Source organism: Mercenaria mercenaria, chromosome 19 (assembly GCF_021730395.1).
Source record: "Mercenaria mercenaria strain notata chromosome 19, MADL_Memer_1, whole genome shotgun sequence".
Classification (NCBI taxonomy): Eukaryota; Metazoa; Mollusca; class Bivalvia; order Venerida; family Veneridae; genus Mercenaria; species Mercenaria mercenaria.
In genome coordinates, this window is record NC_069379.1 from 5,311,968 (window position 1) to 5,338,736 (window position 26,769).

The 26,769-nt window shown below is 32.2% G+C and overlaps 1 protein-coding gene across 1 annotated transcript in view; it reads right to left on the reverse strand.

The window, feature by feature from the left end:
- Positions 1–5,171: 5,171 nt before the first annotated feature.
- Positions 5,172–26,769, reverse strand: part of LOC123542117 (uncharacterized) — a 34,765-nt gene continuing 13,167 nt past the window's right edge. The window contains exons 4-8 of the mRNA XM_045327772.2: positions 25,182–25,300; positions 24,861–25,004; positions 17,090–17,206; positions 9,650–9,854; positions 5,172–7,375 (exon numbers count right to left, since the gene is read on the reverse strand). Coding sequence (XP_045183707.2) covers positions 7,371–7,375; positions 9,650–9,854; positions 17,090–17,206; positions 24,861–25,004; positions 25,182–25,300 — 590 coding nt within the window. The 3' untranslated portion in view covers positions 5,172–7,370. The remainder of the gene's footprint in view (positions 7,376–9,649; positions 9,855–17,089; positions 17,207–24,860; positions 25,005–25,181; positions 25,301–26,769) is intronic.

The following is a 26,769-nucleotide window of genomic DNA, read 5'->3' on the forward strand; positions in this document are numbered from 1 at the left end:
AAATGTTTCTTTGGTGAGGTTTTTTTATCCGTCAAAGGGGAATATTTTGTGTCTTATTTCGCAAGACCTTTCGATGCAAAAATAATCCATTCATAATTGTTAACGATTTTTAAATTACTTCACCCCTTGCTTGATGCTCTTTCAAATGACGATAATAAAACATCATTTTGACTTTTGTGTATGCTTACCAAGCACTGGTTTATCAAACAGGCAGATACGCTTTTGCTCGGATAAAAACTCAGGCGAAGGGCACGCCTGAGTCAAAAGCAAACTCTTTCTACTTTAAACACTCAATTTCCGACAACACAAATGAATGTAAATTCTGTGAATTTCCTTCCACTATAAAAGACTTAGATACAAGCGCAATGAACAAAGGCTTGACATAGGTTTGATACACGAATAAAGTAACGGTACAAATGCAAATTATGGATAAATTGAAATGTAGGGTGTCGAATAAAGCAAAAGTCATCTGATGGCTGAGTTTTCTTCTGTATAATAATTCCATGGAAAGATAAAAAAAAATGTTTTCGCAGCCTATATGGTCTATCATATTCATTTGTTCAGATGAATGATTTATTCAATGCAGGTATGCTGCACATCCTTTCGTGTTACATTACACAGCATGCACAATGCAAAGTTCATGTCATTTTCATGTTATTTGTAAATTTATTGTTCCATAGAAAGCATTTATATAAATGACTCCCAATTTAACACATTACAAACGTTTTAAAACTTGTCTGAGAGCATGAATGACAGAAGAACAAATTATATCTTTTAGTAAGCTTACCTCGATTAGGTGTAGTATTAGTTGTACCGTTACGACGTGTTGTAGGAGCTGTCGATCTTGTTGGATGTTATGTGAGAGTTATGGGTCTTGATGTCATTATTGCCTGACTTGTCATGGTTGTAGCTAAATACAACAAATGTGCTGTAACTGAAAATGTTTAATAACTCAACAATCAAACGCAGGAGGTGAAGCTTGGAAAAAAGATGATCTATAACAAAAAGTCAGTCAATTTTTATCTGATAGATCTAACAATTAAATAAGAAAAAGTATTTTCAGAATCTAGGAGAAAATACATTAGATAAAATCTTCAAGAATCAAACCCACCGTTTTTTTTCCCACGGAAACAAAAACAAAAAAAATATGATCATTTTGATATGATAGCAAAATGTCCATACCTTTTTAATGTTTGCCTAATTTTTGAAAAAAAAAGAAAAACGTTTTTCATTTCCTCAAATGACTTAAGACCACACTTAACATTAGACAATTTTACCCTGCTCTTTAACTGTTTAGTCTGCAATGCCATAATTGACAACTATGATCAGACAGAAAATAAGCAATAACTACCAGCAAGCGAGGAATCGAGTAACGCCTGTCTCGCTGCATTCGTCGATCAATATCTAAACATAAGAAATACTGCTTTAAAAATATATATGCCTTAAATGTCCGATCCACTTTTTCTTAGAATAGGATACTAGAATAAATTACAAACGCATTTGTTCGAAAATTAAGTTGAAACTCGTTATCTCTTATTCCAAAGGATCAGGCGCTTTACTCCAAGATAGCCCAAATTCGACTTAAAATGATATATTATGCATGTGTTAACAGGCCTCATTTGAGAATTTCTTTGAAATAGCCGAAGTTTTGAGATAAGCAGTTCGAGATATCGAGTTTCAACTCCATTTGAGCCGTGCCATGAGAAAACCAACATAGTGACTTTGCGACCATCATGTATCCAGACAAGCCTGCGCATCCGCACAGTATATGGTCAGGATCCATGCCGGTCGCTAACAGTTTCTTTAATTGCTATAGACTTTGAAAGCGGACAGCATGAATCCTAACCAAATTGCACGGATGTGCAGGCTGGTCTGGATCCAAGCTGGTCGCAAAGCCACTATGTTGGTTTTTTTTTTCATGGCGTGGCTCGTTGACATTTGATGGTTTTGGCAACAAAGCCGTGTAGGTTGTTTATCATCATAGATAGATATAATGAAAGTTTTAACGTGTAAAAACCCATTTACTTTAATAATTGCTGTATATAAGAAAATAAAAAGTTACAACTATCTTTAACTGAAACAAAACATTTAAGAAATTAAGAAAGTGAAACGTTCCGTTTAAGCGTTGAGTTTTATTACGTGTATTTCTAATTAATAAGCAAATACACTCCGTCATTGAAAAAGGAGTAAAGCCTAACTGAGATGCATAATTGGTTTTGAGATATCTACAAATAATCATGATAAATATGCTGATGGTACAATTTAAAGCACATGCAAATCTTGCGACTTTAAGGCAACACTCTAATATCTGCAATTCTCAAAAGATCAAAATATTGGAAACTGGTTTGTTGCTGAAACTAAATGTTTTTCGTTGTTTGTATGAGGTACAATTATTTTATAATAGTTTAGATTACCTTTAACATTTGGGTCTTTGAGTCCGCAACCCAAATCGTCAGACAGCAGCAACGCAAATGCGTCGACTCCTGAAAATGCAATTTTGTTTTGCTAAGAGACTGCTAAAGAAAGATGCGAAATTAATCCCGCGTGAGCATTTATAATTTTACAGGGTTTTCTGTCAGGTATTTTCTACACTAACATGAACTTGTGCATGTAGTGAAATTTCAGCCTCTTTACTGTCAAATCATTTTAACTTCTAAACTATGAATATATTTATTATTTTACTTAATAATCTATTGTGAAACGTCAATTTAAATTAATTTCAATTTGCTTATCAACAGAATCTAAGTGAAAATAATAAAATGATAAGAAAGATAAGAGAGGACAAATTTTAGATATATCGGCAACACATCCTTCTAACGTTGTATACCAAACATTTAGTCAACCTATATGTACAATATATTAAAATTAAATTCAAAGGTTATGCACAAATATGTATATTTTTTTTCTAGTTGCTAGATTTCTATCATCATTAACATCATACAATGTATTACACATTCAAGAACCATAATTCCTCCAATCAATATTTCATAATTTATTTCCGCTTTTACTAAGATTTTCACAGTTTTGCACATTATTAGCTATTAAATCGTGTATGTTGTCAATGGCAGCAATTTTAAAATGTGTCTTAAAGATCGCTATTTTGTCGGAAACACTGAAAACCGTACCAATATAATGCTTTAATACCTAGATACATGTATACTTGATCGTTTTAAGAGCAGTCAACGTTTTAAAAAATTAAGTAATACTTGGTTAAATAGCTCTTTAACTATAACTTAGATTCAAAGCCGAAAAAAGAGCATACATGTCGGAGTTGGCAGTATTCCACTTGAAGCTTTAAGGCGCTATAAAAATAATTCCAATTTCCCGATTGCCCCTATATTATAGTCAAGGTCCATTCTAAGCACTTTTGTGTAAAAAAGGCCAATTTGGGAAAACCACTTTCCTAAACCTTCATTTAGCTTTTATTTTGCCAGACATACCAACTCTACCGCGTACAGATTCAACAATATATCATCTCAACCACTAGGAGAATGTCTACCTAAATTCCCAACTACAAAACATAATGCTATTGATCAATCTGAGTGTTGTTCAAGAATAAAAAAGTTGCAGTTAAAAATGTCAAGAAATGCATAAATTTTGCCTCTATTTTGCTTTCAAGTCAATATTCACAAAACTATGCAGAGTGCTACATTTATCAAGTCCCATATTTCCCTAAAGTCAGTGTTTATGTTTTTTGTCCATACCGTAACACTATGTCCATACCGTGACATGTGTTCATACCGTAACACGGAATCCATACGGTAAATATTTGACTTTTTGTCTTAGATGAAAACTTATAATGACAACAAAATAAAGTCTATAATATTTAAAAATGGCTAATTACTACTCTACAAATAAAAAAGCAGTAGAAAACACTTTTGATAATCATATGATGTGCTTATTAAACCAAATGTCACAATATCCGGTCTATGTTCCCTTGGAGTTTATTTATATCATTGTAAAATGTTTTTAAAGTTGTCACTATGATTAACCTTTTTCATAAAGTAGTCACTTTTGTTAACGCTTGCATATTCAAAAAAGTTGATCAAATACATATCGAACATACACAACGAACATGATTTTAATTGATTGACACTAAGTCGGTCAGTAGATTTCATATGCTGTTGTTACCCGAATAAATATTTGAAAGATGCACCTTGTATCTTGTTTCCTGTACTTCAATTTTGTATGACAAATGGTTACTGTGCAGTTGAGTAAGAGTTTTCTATCAAATATGTTTAAATTACATTATTTGTATATCGACCGTCGTAGCGATTTCAGATACATGTGCATTCGGATTAGTGCTCTTTATAGGAGGTCATTTAGTTTGTAGTTTGAATACAGTTACAACGTGTACCCGTTTCAACAATTCACTGGCTTCCTCCAACATTCTATATGGTTAAAATGGGTGCTACTAGGCTTCAGCTCTAACAGCTACTGTTATTAAACAGAATCAACCCAAAACGCCCGAATCGTATTATTTAAACCGGTTGAACTTAACTTTATAACAAGCATACACTATAACAAGATATCAGCTACATAATTATGTCTAAAGGTAAAGTCACTAACTTGCAAAAACAGCTGACTTGGATTTAGTATACCTTTATTTTATTATGAATGCAATGTAGACATTATATACCTGTATTGTATTTGAAAATTTCCGCATGTACTGGTATAAATATCTAGGGTATTGAGGCAGGTAGTAACACAGGGGTTCGCTTATAATATAAGTATGTTCCTCATTTACTACTGCTGTGGTGTTAAACGAGAATCACTCGATTCCGGGAGCAATCGTTATAAAAACGGAGGGTATAGATTTTCTAAATTTTAATCAATATGGAAAAACATATTAATATGTCTACTGTATATGAAAATTTGTCCAGCCTAGTAAGCTCCATAAGGTGTGGCGTTTCTTCTCCGTGATGATTTTATTAAAGACGTTGTGTCTGAAATCATTCATCCTCCCCATTATCCTGGCAGATACTTGTGGCGAATAGTTAACAATCCGCCATTACATAAATGAAAGCATTGTTCAGAAGCGACTTTAACCAATAATAAAGAAACACATACATGTAATGTGGTTTTTAGGTGTGAAACTGTGAGGCATCTTTAAAAATATTTTTAAGCTAATGTGTATGTTTAACGAACTAGATGGGTTTTAAACTGGGTGGAAGTTAAATGGAAAAGCACACGATATTTTTTCTAAAACTTACAATATTTATTTCATGTTCTATTATAAGTATCAACAAATTAATACATATAATATTTTTCAAAAATACAAATATAATATGAACTGTTACAGTGTATAATGTAGAATAATAAATTTCTTCTCTTGTCTTTCTTAATGAATTAACTAAAAAAATATATATTTCTAAAGAGTACCATTATCAATAGTTATTTTTTAGCTTTTCTTCCATTTAAAATTGAAAAGCCTATGTAGATGTAACGGGTTACCGGAGGTATTAATTTCGGTATTAAATTAAAATAATAATTGAGGCTCACACTTTCTTATATCAAGTAATAAAATCATAAACAATCCAGAGCAAATCCCTGATTATGAATCGAAGGCGTTTCTAGAAAATAAGTTTATATCCGCGAGGTACTAATTAAGTCCTTTATATTTCACAATTTTGTAGAAAAATGTACATAATTTTTTCACAATTTTCCTATCTTTCACAAAATGACCAGGCGCAGAAATTCACAATATTAACAAACAAATGAACTGCAAAATTCATACTTCCATTTTCAATTCTGCCTGCTAAATTTACACAAACAAATCATAAAATGCAGTGACTACATAGTCCAGAATCAAGTGCCAAACAAGGAAATTCATCAGATTTGCCAATGTGGGCGAATTTGCTTTTGTATCATAAAGCATTATACAATGATCAGATTTACTTAGCACCCTGTTTCACATTTTCTATATTTATATTTTGATCTCCATATGATTACTTAAGGTATAGTTAAGCCATACGATGTATTTTCATTGATTTGTAAGTAATATATACTGAATAATGGTATAAGTTAATAGCAATAGCAGCATGATTCTATATCCACAATCTGACATGTCAATTGTGTGTTTCTGTTACAAAGGGGAGTAGCTAAAACTAGATATCTGTTTAAAACATCATAGGTCCTCCATCCACTTTGGTGATAAATGAAATTCCAGCAGTTTTCATACACCTTACCTGTATATTTATGGTTTGAAATATTTGCAAAATTATACATTATTTAATTTTGAAGATATGTATGTAAATTTATAACAATAGGTCTGTATACTGGTATAATATATAGACTTGTGTGACAATGCAAATCTATACAGAGAAAATTGAACAAGTATGATAAATATACTCAAAAACATTTATAATCGGTCACCTATGATTTTCATATGTTTTGTTAAGACTACGCCGAATAAAAACAATAAAGTGTGCAACGCATGCTTGATTTAAGTCATTTTAATTGAAAATTACCCTCACGAATAAATAGCACATGGTAACAAAGGTGATCGAGAAAATTTCAGTCGTGTAATTAAAATATTACCCAAGTTATCGCAGTCACAACAGTGACCTATTATAAAAGTCTATGAGCGTAGATAAATAAAATAAATCATATCGAAAACTATGCTAAGTAGTCTTCAGTGTATATATGAGAGGAATTAAACACTTAGGATAATAAACATGCATAAAAACAATATATAAACAACTTGTATACCACATATACTCTGATTGTTGAAATCTAAAAATGTATCTATTTCTAAAATTCATGCTCAAATATACAAAATCAAAACAAATAAATAAAAGGTACAAAGTGCATTAATAAGCAATAGTACTAAATATAGATACGCAAATCTTTCAAATATTGATAGAAGACAGTATGACAAATAAAAACTTGCAAGTGAAACTTTAAAAATTGATACAAATACACAACATTGTACACATTTAAGATAGCATTAAAGTGACAATGATTATATCAAGCGATTATATCAATAAATCTACATAAATATCCTTTGGAATCGTAGAATACAACCAAGCAAACTTATAGCGTAGACAGTTTGACCGAGTCTGTTCATGACAGGTAATACAAAGTGCGATAGGCCTCACGCCGCCTAGCACCGGCTTAAGCGGATATATATATATATTGAATGAACTCCATTATCCCAAAGAATTAGAAAATAAAACATCACTGAATCCACTGTTTCTGAGTTCCAGAATTTTCTGAATCAAAAGTTTCAGTTTCAGAACACACTCAAAATCAATGTTTTTTTTTTTGTTTTTTTTTTTAGCGAAGTGTTTTTGTAGGTTGCAAATGTCCTCGGGAATACTTCGCTACCATAAACTGTAGTCTATTTCGATTTCGTGTGCAGAACTGAATCATCCTGAAAGATATTGGTCATACGAATTGATGATTAAGCTTATAAATGTTCTTTGAGTTACTATATGTGATCCTTGTGAATTGCACAACCTATAAATACTACTTAAAAATCTACTTAAGTAAGACTTAGTTGTTGTTACAAATGTCTTTATGAATTGAGATTTAATACATGTATGTATCCTATAAATAAGTAAATAAGAAACATTTTCAAAATTATGCACTAGTATTATACAGTTCTATGCCTTTTCTGACCGCATAACATTTAAAATTTGGTACATATATACAAAAGACATGAATGATATACATGTGAAGTACAATTTGCATTAAGGGGAGTTGCAAAAAGTGGCATCCTATCACAAAATGTTTCTTAATACAAGATATAGAGGATATTTGTTTGTTTTAGTGTAAGATAGAAATATAAATTATGGTGTTCACGAGTGAAAAATATTTCTATCTTACACTGAAACAAACAAATTTTCTATTTATTTTATGCAACGTCGCGTGCATCGCATCAAAACGTGATAATGTCATGACGTCAGGATGTCTTTGTAGAAAAACTATAAATAGTTCTATCACGTTTTCTGATTTCTTTGACATTTTTATATAATAACATGTAAATATTTATGATCCTTTTATATTTTTATATACATCTTTACCTTTACTGAAGAATATTTTTCAAGGAATTTCGTATCATTTTTAAATCATATCATCTCGCATTCAAATGTAGCTCCGTACCAGTGAAAAATAATAATGATAGTGGAAATATTAATTTTATTTCACTGATAAATTTCAGTATTTCACAGAAGAGTATAAAATAAAATTCTTTTACAACACTGAAGGGAACTGAAACAGTGGCATCTTTATCGGAAACGTCTCTTACTTTTCGGGGTCTCTTTAGTAAGTTGTGCTGTATTAAATCTAGAGAATACATTAAGAAAAGAACAGAGGTAGATAATTTGACATTTTACGAAATTTTTAACAGTAAAATGATTGTCTTTTTTATGTGTGGCATAACAAGAATAGGATTGCGTTAAATACCATTATTTTCTTATTACAATACCGACGGATAAAATTTATGGAAAGAACATGATGGAAAACGAACATTAAAAATGTAATCACAGTAATTTAGCGATTTGGGCAGAATGGCAAGTGATAAATTATAGTATATTGTCTGCTATTCGAGGGATGCAGGCGTGCATTTTTACTGCAGCTTGTTTTAAAACAATATCATAAATGTCCATTTTATTATTATTAGACTGTATTTAAGATCAAGTGGCATTATGACAAAATTTATGATATCTATTACTTATATCTATAAATTGGACACAAAAGCAGCAAACCATATACATTATAATATAAATAATTGGCCAGTGAGACTTATATGTGAGTTTTATCAACCCGAGAACAGTTATATTTGTTAGCATCACGTTAATATAAGCATAGGCTATAGAGATCACACTAATTGCACCTTTGCTTAACCTACCTGTTCTGTATTACAAAAGTGCTTTTATTGTGACAATTTGATACTAGTAAAATTGAATAAATATCTTCACGTCTGTTTTTCAGTTCTGGCCTAAGGCAAACATTGTCATTTCGTCTACCGAAGTTAACATATTTTCTGCCTCTAAGATGGCGCGTCATGGTACTGGCTTTTTCATCCATTTGTCCATGAGGTAATATAGTATTACGTTTGCCAGATGTGATAGTAAAAGGTGGTTGCTGTGCCGAAAAAAATATATTACAGAGGTTTGGGTTTGGTTGCGATGGAGATAAAATGGCTGCCATTTTGATAAAATATTTGAATGGTAATAATTTTCTTACTTCATATGGTGATTCGCTTGTTTAGATGATTAAAGAACAACAATGCATTTCCCTTTAAAATCTCTGTTGATTACTGATGGTCGAGACTATTTCACTATGTAAATATTGCATCACACTCATATTCCTTTTTAGTCATGACCATAAGTAGAAGAATGTATATTTGGGTTTTGGTTTGGATTGTGGTTCTAACAAATGTTTAAAATTGTCAGGCAAACCATAAATATTTACCACTAAGAAATTGTAAACTAGCAACTTGAGTTTTTTTTCTTTTTCGTCAATTATCCGCTTAATGTATATGACGTCGTAGGCAGTTAAAGTTTCCAAAGTCATTATTCAACTGTGTTTCTGTTTTTGAGGACATAAAACTGTAAATACTTCAGCAAATTGATTTTATTTTGGCCAGTAGCACAATAAGATTGTTTATTATATTGAACATACAAATGTTTAGATATACAACCTGACGAATCACTATTACTTGTAGATCCGTTGTTTTCGGACGCTGATGACTCTACAGACGGTTTCTTGCCTTTAGCTTTTGACAAGTTCTTGGTTTCCTTTGGTTTGTTGCTTTTAGATTGTGTCGGTGTCTCGCCTTTAGAACTTGAAGACGAAGATGCTCCACGTACTGTGCCTGATTTGGCCTGGCCAGCTTTTACAGAACCCTGAAAATTTATTTGTTTTAGTGTTTAGGATCTCATACACCCAGCTATTTCTTAATGTTACTATAAAATACAATCTGTACTAAGCTGTGTAAAATATTTGTGGATTTCCGTTACTGTAGTACTCTTTCTTTTTACGTAAAGCGATATAAGTGCTAAAAACATTTATAGCTACACTCTTATCCTTTTAGTATATTTCTTGATTAAAACAAACAGAAAAATAACGTTATGCTGCATAAAATAGCGCTGCAAGAACAGGGTTTTACAGATGTGAACAAGTGTTGATGACAACTGCCCAAACTCGGCGAAAGAAATATCTAGCTTTACCACCAAATGAATGTTTAAGCTTTTATATAACAACTCTCCGGAATACTATAGACGGCGCAGTAAACACTTGTAACCACAACTAATGGAAATGGTGCAGTCGTAACTATAATATATGATTCAATGTAATACAAACTTGGATTGGGTTGTTTCATTTTGATTTCACAAATATGTGTAGCAATACACTGTCGCAGACCTTTTTTGCATTGTTTGGCGCATGACAAGATTTTTTATTTTTAGAGCAAAACACAAGCCTGGCTGTTTATAGGTGGTGTTTGATTTGTTCCGTCCTTACGCCCAACTAAGATGGAAATGTCTGAAAACAATATTATTTCTTCCATTTTCTTGTCTTGTTTGCGCAACAAAGGTAGATTGAAAATAAATGAAAATAAATGAATTCAGAAGCCAGACACAGCTGGTGAATTTGCATACCTTGTCTTTTACAAGTACATGCTATTTTATTCTGTTCACTTTTAGTAAACGTAATTGTTAGCCCATGGTGTCTTTCTTCTGAAAGGACTGGTGGGATTTTCTTACATGAAGACTGTTTAGCAATACTTTATATATTTAATATTTTTTACGATACTGTTTTCGCTCCCAACCGTTAATAACCATAACACCTTTTGTACGTGAAATAAAATAAACAGGAACGTGTGCTTGTTTATGAGGTTTTTTCGCATGGTTAAGGATATTCAAAATAAATATGTAAATTTCACTAACGAATGCTGGAATATTTAGGTTTTTTGTTGTATTATGAATAATTACAGGTGCGTGTAAAATAATCAAGAAAATGGGTAAAATAGCGTGGTTTCGCAGCGAATTCGCTTGCTGCTGCGGTGCCGTATGTGTTCTGTTCTTTAAATACACTGCTAGGTGATGTTTGATGGTTTTTTATGAAACCTTGCATGAGACTTATCATGATATGAACTTGCACACCTCCTATTTTTCATCTTGGTTCGCTCCGTATTTAAAGTTATGGCCCTTGAAAAAAATGCACATTTTCACCTAATTATGTGCCTCACTCAGAAAGTATGTAATGTAAATTCAAGAAACCTTGCTCTAATTTTTTATCATAATGTGACCTTGCACACTTGGCATTCTTCTTGAGAATTTTAGTGTTTATTACAGAGTTAAGACCCTTGAAAGTAGCCAAAATAGTGGGTGGGGGTGGTTGTCTCTGATGCTCAAAGCTCAAACAGTATCTGGTATAGAATAATGAATACTTTTCATAATTTTTATACCCCATTTAGACTGCAAACATTTGAATTATTTCCCCTTATTTGTGGCTAATGTACCAGTGGGGAGGGGGAGGGTGGGGAGGGGGGTGGGGGGCACACCCTGTGTCCTACAGACACATTCTAGTTTGATTCAATGATACATTAACTCAAAATTGCTGAAGTGATAGCTCGGTATGCCCTCTTTAGCATTTAACAGTTAACAGTCGTTGCTTTACGTGCTAAAATCTATAGAAAATGTTGCTTTAAACTGCCAGTGTGTCATAGTTCCTCTTTTGATTATCAAAAGATATACACCATTAGAAAGCTTAATATAATTTTTTATCATGTGCATTGAAACGATAGAAACCTTTATATAGAAATTATGTACAGAGATAAGAGGTCGGTAGTCTCGTAAATAATCAATACATGTGGTGCAGAAATAGAACGCGGATTAAAGTGCTTCATTAAAATCTGTCATTATTGATTTTATTCAAATTGCTGTAAGATGCAGCAAAAGGAAACTCCGCGCCAAACAATGCAGTGTACAGGAAGAACAACGATGGTGATATCATCATACTGGCATTTTTGATATAGACCCTAGGCAAACAGACTGATAGGGTTTCATGAATTTTGGCGAAAGAAATTGCCTCTGTTGTACTAACAGGATTTTTATTGTTTTATTCAGTGACCTACTTATTGACTTTTAATGACCAATATGCGAAAACGACCACTTAGTTTCGGTACATGGCCATGGAGTAAAATATATTGTATACACTTGGTTGTACTTAAATTCAGACTTACGGAGTTGTTCATCTGAAATGACTGAAATTAAATGTTATTAAGTCCATTATTCTGATAAACGCCTTATCAAGTATTTGTGCTTTATAATTTTAAGTTAAATTGTAAGGAAAGACAAAGATGTACAGTGAATAAAACACAGCAGATATAATTATATCCGGTCTAAGGGCGTTAACCTCACAGTTTAAACGGAAAAACTAGTGTAACTATTTTGATTATACAATTTTTGGCTCAATTCAACATTGAACTATAATATCTGACAAAAGTAAAATTAGGGTCATATATATGAATTTAGCGCAGACTGCGTAACCAAACGCACAATGTTGCTAGCTTGGCAATAGGTTTGCCCGATTTGCAAATCGCTGCGCTAACCGCAAATTGATTATTTGCGCTGAGCGATTTACAAAACGCGGAGATAGGATATTTGCGCGTAACATCTGTCCAGTTTCTGCAAATATCATTTTTAAAGCGGTAATTATTTCAACACAATGAAAATTATTTGGATATGCTTACTATAATGCCAGTATTTATGAGTCATCAATATGTGCTTGACAAAAATACCTGCTTTTGGAAATTATGGAAAAATACGCTCATCAATACTGTTTCTTTCTGAAGCATTCATCAAACTGAAAACGAAAGGAATTTCCAACGTAGTGTTGCTTCCTTTTCTGTTCTTCGGTTTCCTTACTGCTTCTTTTTTTCATGTGAAACTTATTTTCTTCTCATTTGTATTTTTAAACCTGATGCAATTAAATTAAAACGGACCAATTCAGGCATTTAAATAAAATACATTAAGTTTTGCAAATCGAAGAGAATCAGGTGAATGAAGTATTGTCATGCAATACAAAGTCCCCTGCTTGAATGCACGTAATGTTCTCTACGGCAGTGTAATCTTTTTAACTGTCAAGCACATATTTATGACTCTAACATACTTGTATCTGTCAGTGATGTATAAAAATATTGTATTATAACCAAACACTTGGATTGAAATGTGCATACTAGTATACAAACACCTACAGTTGTTTCATAACATATATAAGTATAAAACGTATTTAAAAAAATTACTTTGTGAAGAAACTTATATTGACATTTGACCTCTGAAAGTGACCTTGGCCTTTGAAGAAGGGATAAGTGCTACATAAGAATAATTGCTTCATTATGGATAACATTTGTGCTGAGTAATATCAGAATCCCTTCATAAAATATAAACAAAACTATCAAATTTTGACTTCCAAATGTAATTTTGACCTATAAGTGAGGGGTCTGGGTTTGCGTATGACACATTATTTTACAACTGGAAGGATTGCTGATTTACAAAATTGACATGGAAAAGCCCATATGTCATTTGACTTCCAAATGTGTTCTTGATCTTTTGGCTAAGAGTCCGGTTTTTGCGCAAGACACACTGTCTCCTCCAGGAGAAACTGATATCTAAATCCGTTTTGCATGAAAAATTATAGCCCGGATAGAAAAAAAACTTTAATGACCTTCCATCTCCAAGTGTTACCTTGACCTTTAAGCCAGGGTTCTTGGTTTGTGCATGACACATTGCAACCCCTAATGGATGACAGACTTATGTACCTGACACAAAGCAGACACTGTTCATGCCATTTGACTGCCAAATGTGGCATTGACCTCTAAGCTAGGGGACGGAAAGTCGTTCATGACATATTGTCCTATTATGAGGTACATTTATGCCGAGTAATACTAAACTCCCTTCATGGAAGGCAGAGGTAAGGATCGGACAGAAAAAAAATGTCAGATGACATTTGACCTCGAATTATGACATCGACTTTTGAGCCAGGAATCGGAGTTTTGCGCATGACAGGGTATGAAGAACATTTGTGCGAAGTAAAATTAAAATCAATTGATGAATGACACAGGTACGGACCGGACACAAAACAGATCCTGTTCCTGTCATGTTAGCATTTGACTGTCGATTGTGACCTTGACCTTTGAGTTAACTGTCTGAAAGTTGCGCATGACATTGTGTTGACATGAAGTACCTTTGTACCAAGACATAATAAATATTCCTTCATGGAAGGCAGAGTTATAGACCTGACAGGAAAATAGCCCTGTTGACATTTGACCTCTAATTGTGACCGTGAAATTTGAGCTGGGGATGGATCAGGGTTTTTAGCATGGTTCGTCTCCATGGAGTTAACCGGACAAAAATTGCGGACGGACGGATGATGGAACATCGGATGGAAAAAGACAATCCTTTAGTCCCCGAAAGTGGTTTTGTCATTTACGACATTCATTGCACTCACAAAGTGCCTTCACAAATACTCCGCCTGCTGGAGCGTAGAATTACTTTGTGAAGCTAGTTGAAGGACACCACCTATTGTCGGAAAAAACTACTCTAATAATATAGATATAAGGATTGATTATTATTTCGATAGGATGGCGTTATGTCATAGAAAGAATCCTGCTAAATCACCCAATAATCACGAATTTAACCAGTAAAAGCATAGCTCCTTCTGTAAATTGCTGGTCTATACTTTGTGCCTTATGACCAGTAAATATTCAATATATGTTTACAATGCTAAATAAATGGAACTGTGAGGATGAATTTCAAATGTCAGATGACAAAATACTTATTGAGTTGCTTTCCGGACAATAGTCAAAACTCTTGCTACCTAGTCATTTAGAATAGTGAATCAATTGTCTAATCATGACCTGCGACATTTGATATTACCAAGAGTGAGATTTACTGCGACATTTTCACACGTTAATATGAAATAATTTGATTTTATCGGTTAAAGGCACTCGCTACAGTTTTTCCGTACAGGTCGATATTTACCCCAACACCGTGCCAATTTGGTTGTGTTTCTAATCGATGTATCTCACTGCAGAGTTGGTGCGGTCTTCTGCGCATGCCCAGAAGTGATTATCTAATGTCGCGTTCGGCAAAACTTCGCAAATTATTGTATGTTCGCATGCATTTAATGTACAAAATGTATAATATACTGACTAAAGGTTAGGGTAAGTATCACCATGGTTACACAATATATACATTTAAAGTACTTTTAGTTCAAATTGCTTCAATCCGACATATACTGGAGTCTGTTAATTATACCAGCGCTCAAACTCTGCATTGAGTTCAGAGCTGTTTCTAATCCCGTACCGTACCAGTACCGTACATTCGTAAACTATAGGTTTTGTTTACAAAAGAGGGCGGAAACTTTCATCGTTCTATTCCATCAAAGTGCTTCAGAAACACCTTAAAATCCACTAATTAAGAAATCTGCCGTTTGATAATTTTATATAATACTATATATTTCTAAATCATATTTCTCAAACACTGAAAAAGTATTTCGTACCAACCTGCGTTGTATAAATGCACGCCACACCCTACCTCGTTGTAATTTGATTTAAGCGAAATCTAATATGGTGACCTATTAATTTTTTTCGTTCTGTTTTAGATTAAGTTGACACAACCAAGGTATGTGCAGAGTTTTATTAAATTCTATTATGTAAAACTTGATAAAATAGCAAAAGTACCAACTTAAAACTGACAAAAATATGCAAAATAGCCCTTGGGTCTGCTGAACAAGTATTCCTTTCTTTATAAAATCACGTTCTTTTGATTTCTCTGAGCATGTTTCAAATAGATATATTGTTTTCCGTTATAAAAATGCTTAAATAATCAAATTTATGCTGATTTTTGTACTTTACTGAAATATATTTTAGGATTACAGACATTCTGAAAAATGTTTAAAATAGCACCATACCTAGGGGCAAATTAAATTGAAACAAAGCTGGAAACCTGGTATTTTTATTTCATTTTTCAATACATCATAAAATGATCTTTTAATACAAAACATTTCATCAAAATCTGTTATTGAGAAAAAAAATGCGAAACTGTAGCGAGCGTCCTTAAATGCACGTTTTCGTAGATGGCAGTCAAACATATATTATTCAGTCCGTAGTACTGCATTAGTCTTAAAAGTGGTAAGCCAGATTTTGATCATGAAATTGATTTAAATAAATTTGATAAATATACTTTGTGTAATGAATGATATAAATATAATACCTATTTTATTATATTTGTTCATCATTTGCACAAACAACAATATATGTAGTTGAAATTTATTAGAAATGCAAGTTTGAAACAAATATCATTTCTTCCCCTTTTCTATCCTGTTTGCGCAACAAAGGTAGATTGGAAATAAATGAATTCAGAAACCAGACACAGCTGGTAAATTTGCACACCTTGTCTTTTACAAGTACTTACTATATTATTCTTCTGAAAGGACTGGTGGGATTTACTTGCATTAAGACTGTTTAGCAATACTTATTTTTTACAGTATTGATTTTGCCCCCAGTCGTTAATAAACAGGCCACCTTAAGTATGTGAAATAAAATAAAATAAACAGGACCGCGTGCTTGATTATGAGGTATTTGCATTAAAGAGACCTGCATATGTCAACCCGATTTCAAGACATTATTTGGAATGAATTATATTATCAAACGTTTTATAGTGTATGTCAGCTGACGTTTTAATACATATAAACACAGGTTGCCATTTATTCCTAAAATGTCTTTCATTTTCATATGCATAGCCAAGGTTTTATTCTACTCTATACGGATAAATGATGTTACGACATTACTTCTGATTGATCAGACGTAGACAATTAAAGATATATGAAATGGACATATCAAAATTAAAGTTAAGGCTGACGTGCGCATTCGCATAAAACTATACACACCATCCCAAAAGACCAAACAAATCAAGAAACTAAACAAAAAAAGCATGCGCATTTTAAATAGTATGCATCTTCAACCGATTTAGCTAAACATTGATCAAAACAAATGTTTATACATGTATTTCCAATGATATAATTTTACTTCATTTTACTTTATCCTAAAAGTAGGAAGTTTAGATATTTAATTTACCTTTTCATCACCATCGTCATGATTCTCTTCATCACTGTCATCTGTATCATCCTCGTCGCTATCTTCATCATCGTCCTCAAATACCTCCTTACTATCAGAGTCTTCGTCACTCGCGTCCTCATATTTTAAGAGAAATTACATTACCATAGTGAAATAAACGTTATGAGCATAGGCACATGGATAAAAATCTTAAAACGTCACATAATGTTGTAATGTGTAGCGAACTACTGTTCACATGTAAAGAAAGGTGTTCAATATTTATTTCCGTACGTTTAGATTTGTATTAGTGATAGAGTGACTCCTGATTAAATAATCATGGATTTGCCAGACGTCACAATATGGTTTAAACTAAACGACAACAAAGATTATTAGTTCTTTCATTAGTCCGGCCCAAAAGACATGTTTGTTAAATAATTTGTGACCCGTTCTCTCTGAATTATCCTGACTATAAATTTCCAACTATCAAACGGTATATAAAGATTCTTGAATTAATGATATACTGCAAAGTACCGAAATGCAGGGCACGAGATTTGAACAATTTATTTTAATATATAGTCTATCCTGAAATGTTAGTTTTATTATTGAAAATCGTAATGTTTTAGATATTTGACATACAGAATGTCGTGCACTGTCTTATTTAAACCAATAAGTTAAATGTATACATGAAAAGTCTTTTGCTACAAAACTCAATAGGGTTGCGCGCAAACAACTCCAAAAACTCACTAATTTCGAAAATTACCTATATGACGGATTTATATAGACTACATAAGGGGTCACCGGGTGCGTTGGGGTCTGGATGGGCAACCCTGACTATAAAAGGTGATAATTATCTCCCTTTTGTAGATTCTTGTTTTCATTATCCGTTAAATATAAGTTCAGAAGGAATTTCAATGGAACTTGGAACAAAACTAGATTTCAATGAAGCGATGTGCAAAGCTCAAGAATCATAACCATATTATGAACGAATGACAAATTAATTATCCGTTTTGTACATTATTTCTTGTTCAGAGTATAACTCCAAAAGCAATGAAGATAACTTTTGAATTTTGGAATGTAGATTATATCAATGCGAGTAAGTGATAATTTTGCGATATCTCTAACTTAGATCAGTTTTTATGTGACCATCTTTGTTGTATTATTCTTTTCCAGAAATGTCCAGATAATTATTTGCAACTACTGAATGAAGTATGAAAAAAATATTAATGACAATAAGAGAAAGTGCAAATTGCAATAAAGTAACACATTTTTTAAAGTCAGTATATAATTAACATTAATGTTTAACATTAATTTAATGTAGCCATATAATAAAGAATTAACCTGTAGAAGAGCACCCATCGTTTCTTCCGATGACAGTGTTTGTTTTATTTGAGAAACATTTGAAACAAAAAAGAAAACCTCGTCTATGTAAAGTATGTTACTTTTTTGTTTGTTTTTGATGATTTATAATGCTTACTTATAATTCAATAGGGTCTGAAATGCTGCTTGCAAATATATATATATATATCACAAATGTATATGTCTTATATTTTTCCTGTATACGCAAATAATATTCTCGTTTACTCTTTTCTAGTCATATTGCAACATAATGTCAAATTACTGGGTAACAGTCGAACCTGGTAACTCATTGGATGTTCCATAGTCAGTAATAGTATTTTGTCATTATTACTGTTCGCTTAAAAACACTTTGACTATGTCTTTTTACTATATCGAACACATAAGCAAATACAACATCGACCTATACCAAGCTGTAAAATGCTTGTAGATTTCCGTTACAGTAGTAATTTTCTCCCCTTTTACGTAAAACGATAAAAGAACTAAACAGAAAATAACAAACACTCATGTATTTCTTATGATATACGGTGTATATAAGCAGTACAGGATTATACCATACCTCATTTGCATATTTTTCTCTTCATTTAATTCTTGTTTCACACATGTTTAAACCACTTAAGATTAAAGTCTTGCAATTTTAGCTTTGGCGTCAACTTTATATTTATTTATAAATATAACATACTACAGTGTACCTGCGGCAGACACATTGAAGTCTTCTAAAAGCTGAATGTTCCGTATTAATTAATGCCGACTTTAACCTTTTTCATCGAGACTTAGATTTATGTAAGTGAAACTTATTTTATTTTTCATATTTCTTACGTTGAAGTACTTTAAAAAGTAACTGAACTACTAGTATGTAAATTCAATACCCACTGTTTTTCGTTTTTCTGAATAATTTTACATAATTTATGTATTTTTTCTCATTTTATTTTAAGACTTTTGTATCCGACGTATACATTCTAACTACCTAAATCGTTCAATGTGCTTTCTACAAATGTACATTCCATTAATTTATCAAAATGCATTCAACAGAAACTAATTTTACTATTATTAGTATTTTCTTTATTTGAACTTTTTATTTACGATAAATATTGAGTCAATTCTTTGTCCCGCGAAGTTCCCATATTTCCGAGAAGTTGACTGATCAGTTCTACATGACAGCGTTTCTAATCGATGGCATATCAGACGAGAATTATATGCCCCCCGATAAGCTACGCCGATAGAAAACGGGTCAAGATATCTGTAATAGTATCAAGCGCAAAAATGTAAAAAAGAATCAACCAGACTCTTCATTGGTAAACATTACTCCAAAACACAATGAAAGTATATCTCCATAAAACTTGTATTGTAAAAATGAAGAAACTTTTTTAACCTAGCACGTCATTGCCAAATTCTTATTTTAAAATTTTGTCGTATCGCGTATTAATTTCAAATAGAAACAAAAGGATTTCTGTTAAAATACAATGACGAACTAGAAATGATAATGATTTACTTTTTATGGAATATCAAACATTCCTCTGTGACTGGAAGTGCAATTGTACTAAACGAAGCAGACAATGGTCTTAATACGTGTAACATACCTATACAGGTCTAGACATTAGTATGATGATATACAAAATAATACATTCGGATCCACAAAAAAATAAAATGCCGTTAGCAAGTAATATTAAAAATCGTAAGATAAGAATGTTTCACAGTATTTTTTCTGCTGCAAATGCTCCACGGTACAAAATATAATTATATCAAGGAATGTAAGTAACTACTAATAAGTAGCATTAAATCAGTGCTAGATTTAGATAGTGTTTCAGTCCAGTCTAGACGAACTGCAAAAGATAGTACGTTAAAGTACATAAAAACATTTTTCTTAAATGTTCTTCTCATATTTCCCTACCATTTTCAGGACTTGTTATCAAATTTTTAATTGAAAACTATTATATTTGTAGATGTAATAAGCAATTAACAACAGTAATTTTTATATTGTAATCTAAATGCTGTGTTGTAACATACATGCATTGTATATAAGGAACAATAGTTTTATACATCATTTACAGATATCGGATCATTATCTTTTGCTGCAGTAGAGGAAAGTAGTTGGCTTCCAGTAGAGGTCTTTGTACTGCATGAAATTCTTAATTCATGTGCTTTTCAAAAGGTGAAATCGTGTGTATGATGTTTTCAGATTTCTTCCGCTATGCAGTCGGATTGCGTCAATTTCGCTTCTGCTGTTTTTTTTATTTGTTGTAGACTTAGAACTACATTTACAAAGTAATATTGATTCTGGTTTGCCTTTTGATTGATATTGTTTTAATGTTATTTCTATTTGCTGATGATATGGCAATTCTGGGAAAATCACCTCAAGACCTTCAAAACAGCCTAGATAGTTTGTCTGATTATTGTTCTCTCTTAGAAGTTAATACCCATAAAACTAATGTAATGGTATTTAGAAAAGAGGCACTATTCTTGCAAATGAAAAGTGGTTATGTAAGGGTCAGTCTTTAGAAACTGTAGATAATTTTAACTATCTCGGTACCATTTTCAACTATACTGGTAATTTTTCAATGAATCTAGAACATCTAACAGGCAAATCACTAAAAGCGTTGAAAGTACTGATGCTCAATTGTAAAAAATATGATGTAAGACCTTAACTTAAATGCCAATTATTTGATTCTTTTGTCGGCTCTATCTTAAATTATTCTGCTGAGGTTTGGGGTTGTACTAAATCTAAAGAAATGGAGCGTATTCACCTCAAATTTTGTAAAAGTATTCTTAAAGTTAGATTAAGCACATGTAATGCTGGAGTGTATGGTGAATTAGGGAGATATCCTCTGTATATTTCTCGATATGTTAGGTTAATTAGATATTGGTGTTTGTTGTTAAGTACAGACAATATTATATTGAAAAAGGATTTATGAGCAAAATGTTTGTGACTGCTCTAAAGGTTGTAAAAATTGGATATCAAATGTAAAAAGATTGTTAGACATTTATGGGTTTTCTGACTGTTTTATATATAGTGATAAGATATATTGTAAAACATTCCCTAATATATTTAAACAAAGATTGATTGATAATTACATGCAAGACTGGCATAACTCCATTCAAAACAGCAAGGGGTTAGAACTTTATTTACAATGTAAAACAAGTTTGTCATATGAAAATTATCTTGATATTTTACCAGGTAACTTAAGATTTTAAATTTCTAGTTTAAGACTATCCGCTCATTCTCTCAGAATACAAACCTGTCGTTTTAATAGAAACAGACTGCCACGAAATGAGAGACATTGCCAATGTTGTAATACCTATGATATCGAAGATGAGTACCTCTTTATTTTAATTTGTCCTTGTTACAGGAATTTACGTAAGAAATATATAAAGAAATACTTTTATGTAAGACCATCGATGTTCAAATTTATTCAGCTGTTGCAAACTACTAACAAATCTCTATTATACAAATTTGCAAAATATGTTAAAGAAAGTTTAGAAATTAGAAATACTATCATAAATGTTTAGTAAACTATGATCTATGATCATCCTCTATGTAAACTGTTTTTTATTATAATTTATCATACAGTTACACGTGATGTATATATGTAATGTAAATGTTAAATTTATATTGATGATGTACTATGTACAAATCTAATAAAATATATGTTCTGTTCTGTTCTTCTCAAACCCCACAATGTTATGAGCATAACTTTGGTTTTGTTTTTGCATTGGTATATTCATGTATATATTCATGTATATGTAAACTGTTTCTTGTACAGAAAGGTTGTCAATGCTTAAATGAAACGTTTTTAAAAAAAATATATTTATAATTTTATCATATTTAATAAATTGTTGTACTTTATCAGAATATCTGCTTTTATATATGTGTTTTTATAATGCCACATCGGCTTATAAACTTCTGAATAAAACTAAATACCTTTGAAACTTAAAACTTCATCATATTTTATAGAAGAAATGGCAACGTAGGCTTCATCAAAATAATACGTACTTTGCTGCTTGTCTGGTAGTTTTTATTTGAAATTAGCGGAAAATTAGTTTCGATTTAACGAAAATGCAATAGTCTCTAAACTAATACTTATTATTTTATTAATAAATAATAATATTTATTTTGCGCATCAAGTTTGGTGTGTAACCAAGGTTACCAACCTATGTTTGGTATTTGGATACACTCGGCATTTTCCGTACTACCTAGTAATCATTAGCGTGTGACCACTGGTCATTCGATAGTCGGCACATGTACAACCAACACAAAATGTAATGGTTTCAAAATATATCTGTCAACATCGTAATTTTGCTTCAAGTATAATGTTCAGCTGGGTCTGGCATTTGTACAAAATGCTTTCAATTATCGGGAATCTGGATGTTGGAGGCGGAAACCAGGATTTCAAAGGTAATTTCAACCTCGTAAATTTGGTTTGTTCGTATTCGTAAAATCACAATTGAGGTTATGAAAATGGCATGGCACCATGAATTAACATCGTTAAGATTATCGAAGTTGTATTAAACATACATTTGATGGAAGAGTTCAGTTTGACTGTTCGGTAAACTTTAGAAATTGACGAGAACGTAACTACAAAATGTTTCGTATTTTTCACTGGACTCATTTTCTCGGTGGTCGTAATCAAATTTATTACATTGGTGTCTCACGTCATTCAGTAGAACCATTCTACATGCAACAATTTAAACAAAATATAGAAATATTGTAAATGTTCGTGCCCGAGATATAGATATATTGTAAATGTTCGTGCCCGAGAAAATGTGCTAAGTTGTCGTTCGAGTCGTCCGAATAGTCTGTCCTAAAGGTTGCTAGTCAGATAAACACGCAGAGTCTCGTTGGTAAATGCCTGTTGGAAAAATGTAGATTATTGTTCTCAGGTGGGATAATAATGGGTTATGTCATTAGATAAGTATGTTAGGTTAAATTATCTATCTAAAGTAAATCTTGTATCGATTAAAAGTTGTTTTTGCTCAACAATTGCTGTTACAACAACCACAGGAGAGATAACTCGCACACGCTTGTTACCAGCTTAAACAGTTAAACATGATTTAATACACTAACACACCAGTGAAATTGCCAGCCAATATATGGATTTAAATTTTATTTAAGTAATTGTTAGTGGTATACCCTTTCTAGAGGCTGAAAGAATGTCAGTACGAATAAACTACATGTACATCTGACTGTAATAATCACATTACTGCCTAAGGTCAGAAGGTAAAACAATCTCAATGTAATAAGTAAGTCATGAAGATAAGTCGTCAAGGGTTTTCTAAGACAACTTAAATTCGGCTTGTAGTTGTAGTAGAAGTCATTAGAATTTTGGGGGAATAAATTCTTCAAATTTATTGTGGCGGAAAATTCTATGACTGGGCGAGCAGGCAGGCGCGTGTTCTTGTAGGATAAGTCAGATTTAATGTTACAATATTCTGATGGTTGTAGGTTGTTGTTAAAGTGATGTATTCCGCTAGGTTGGTTAACAGTATATCGAACCATTGGTTGCTTGTCTGTTGTTAAAGTGATACTAACCGCGAGCTCTGTTAACACTTTAGTGTGTTAACAGCTAGGTCGGTTAAAGTGTGTTAACCGCTAAGTCGGTTAAAGTGTGATAACCGCTATGTCAATTTAAAGTCTGTTAACCGCTAGGTCGTCTATTAACAGCTAGGTCAGTTTTCAGCGTGTTACCGCTATGTCGGTTAACAGATAGGTCCGTTTACAGTGAGAACTAGGTTTTGCCCATTACTACGTAGCGTAATTCCTAGTTTCACAAGTCCGCAGTCCGCAGTTGCTATTTTAGTCAATTTATTGATGAAAACATGCGCTTGCTTGCTCGTCAGTCAGTGAGCCTGATATCATGCGGCCTTTTCTGCCACTAATTTATATTATTGATATACAATTTTGTTTGATACCTTTGGCATAACTTGTTTGTATATTGAAGTGTTGACCTAGAATAAAATGCTATTTTATATATGCTGTTGTTAGTTATTGCTTGAGAAGTCTTAAAATAAATTGTATTACAGTATATTTTCCTTTTAATCACACATTGCTCACTAACACCACCTTGATATCTCGTTAGATTGCTTATTTAAAAACTAATAAAGACAGTCACAGTTTATTATCATTATTATTATTATTATTATTATTATTATTATTATTATGTAATGAGAGTGCTGATTGAACTTGATGATGCGTTTAAACAATCTAGCTTTAATTGGCAGATCTATATTTAGTACCCCGCTTGAGTTTTTCGATGTTAGTGCCCGGTAATGTTTGTTTACAGGAATATCATATTTGACGATCAACTCACTTTCTGTCGACTGATGAGGTAAAGGGAATATTCGAGTCATGAAATAATATATATCATAGATTTTTCGTTAAAGGCCCTACATATTATCTATCCTGTTTCGTATATGCAGTTGATAATTTATAAAAGAAAATTACTTGGAACACCTGTGTCCATTTTTCATCTGGTAGGTGACGATGATCCTTTCTTCCAGCATTATACCTCCCATTTTCTTCATTCACTGTCGCAGGACAACGCCAAGAGCAAACCCAATGTTTAGGTTTATTCAGTCCGTCTCCACTCTAAAAAACAAACTCATGTATTCTTTGAAAATAATGTATTACTTTTGCTGTAAAATGGAACATGAACAACTGTTATGAATGAAGTTGATAATTAATTGCATGTGATAGAATCAAGCTGGTATTCTATGAGTAAGAAATAGTTAAACAATGCTAACTAAAACAAGACGAAAGAAACACCTGAGCTATGAAGATATTTCCATCTGAAGCGCCGAGTTTCTTGTAACCACTTTTCGTTGTTTCCTCCAAAATTTCATACGTAACCTCTGGACTCTTCTCCACAATTTCTTCATTTGTGTCTGAAAACAACGAAATGTGTATATTGACAAAATATGAACAATAAATGTTTAAAAGTTATTGCAACATGTAACCTTACAGAAACAAACAGTAACTTAAAATCAGAAATGCCTCATAGAGATAAGAGTGTCAATAGTTACAGGACAGATTTTTTGAAGAGGTCTTACTAAAAAGAGACCCGTAATTGGGGAGCAAAGCGACAGACCGTGGATAATTGACTATGATTTCACTTCATAGCCTCTATCTGACTTTGTGTTTTTACTACTTTCTCAACTTAGCTATAAATTGATCAGTCTCTTTTCTCACAGACATTGTACAATTTGGTCATGAATAAGCATTTAAAATGTCATGCATGTTAATGGTTGAAAACAGTAGGGTAATACTAATACGTGATTAAATATTTCTGATTTATCAAGTGAAAATATGTTTATTTTGCTAATATTATTATATAAATTTATTTTATGTTTTCCAGTGAATTATAGTTTTCTCAGTGAAATAAAAGTAATAATCCACAGTTTTGAAACAGTAGATTATCATTTTTTATTTTTCACTGTTTCTGCCGAACTTGTTCCAGTCCTCTGTCGCGATTGAAGTCAAATTGTATACCGAGCGTTATAATGAATACCATTGGTCAAAAGTGAAAGAAAAATCAGACAGGTCCTTTCTCCAACAACTGATCATGCAGACAAAATATGACCTACATTTTTTAAAATCTCATTGTATTCAATATACAATATGCACACTTTTCTCATGGCTTACACTGACAGTTATTAAGTGAGACTGCTTATATTCATCACTTCATTGAATCATTTTGAAAGTGTTCCTTACGCTTTAGTTATTTTGAAGCCTTTCTCAAACTGTTCAACAGTACTTTTCTGCAAATAATGTAACACAAAAAGTCATTGTCATCAAATAAAATTATAATGTTTTAAAGTAGCTGATAGGTAATGACTCTATAATGTATTTTAAGGTATTAGGTCACTAATAGTAATGTTTACAAAATGGCCTTTGCTTGGTATATTCTGAAAGGTAACCGTGTTTTGCACTATTTTGCAATTTTTAAACAACTTTTACCGTGCCGTTTTTTATAAATTTTGAATAACTTATGGTATCTCCTCAAGCTCAAGTAGAGACAAATTTCAAAGTGTAGCCACTATCCAAAACGTTTGCAGAAAACTCACTTTACCATTAATGTTAATAAAAGAAACATCAAACTATTGGTAAACAATTATAAAACACAAAACAAAAATGTCAAAATCATTTTTTCTATGGTGCCTCAAGTAAACGGATTTAATGAGACAGAATACATACTTCAACATTGAAAAAATAAGGTCGAATGCTGTGTTTCTGTTTTGAATTTTGCTTACTCCATTTAAAAATAACCTTAGGGCAGATGTAAAACCTACCTAAATTTCTTCCACAATATATAATCTAAGAGTGAAAACAAAATAGAGAACTTTCACCGCGTGTA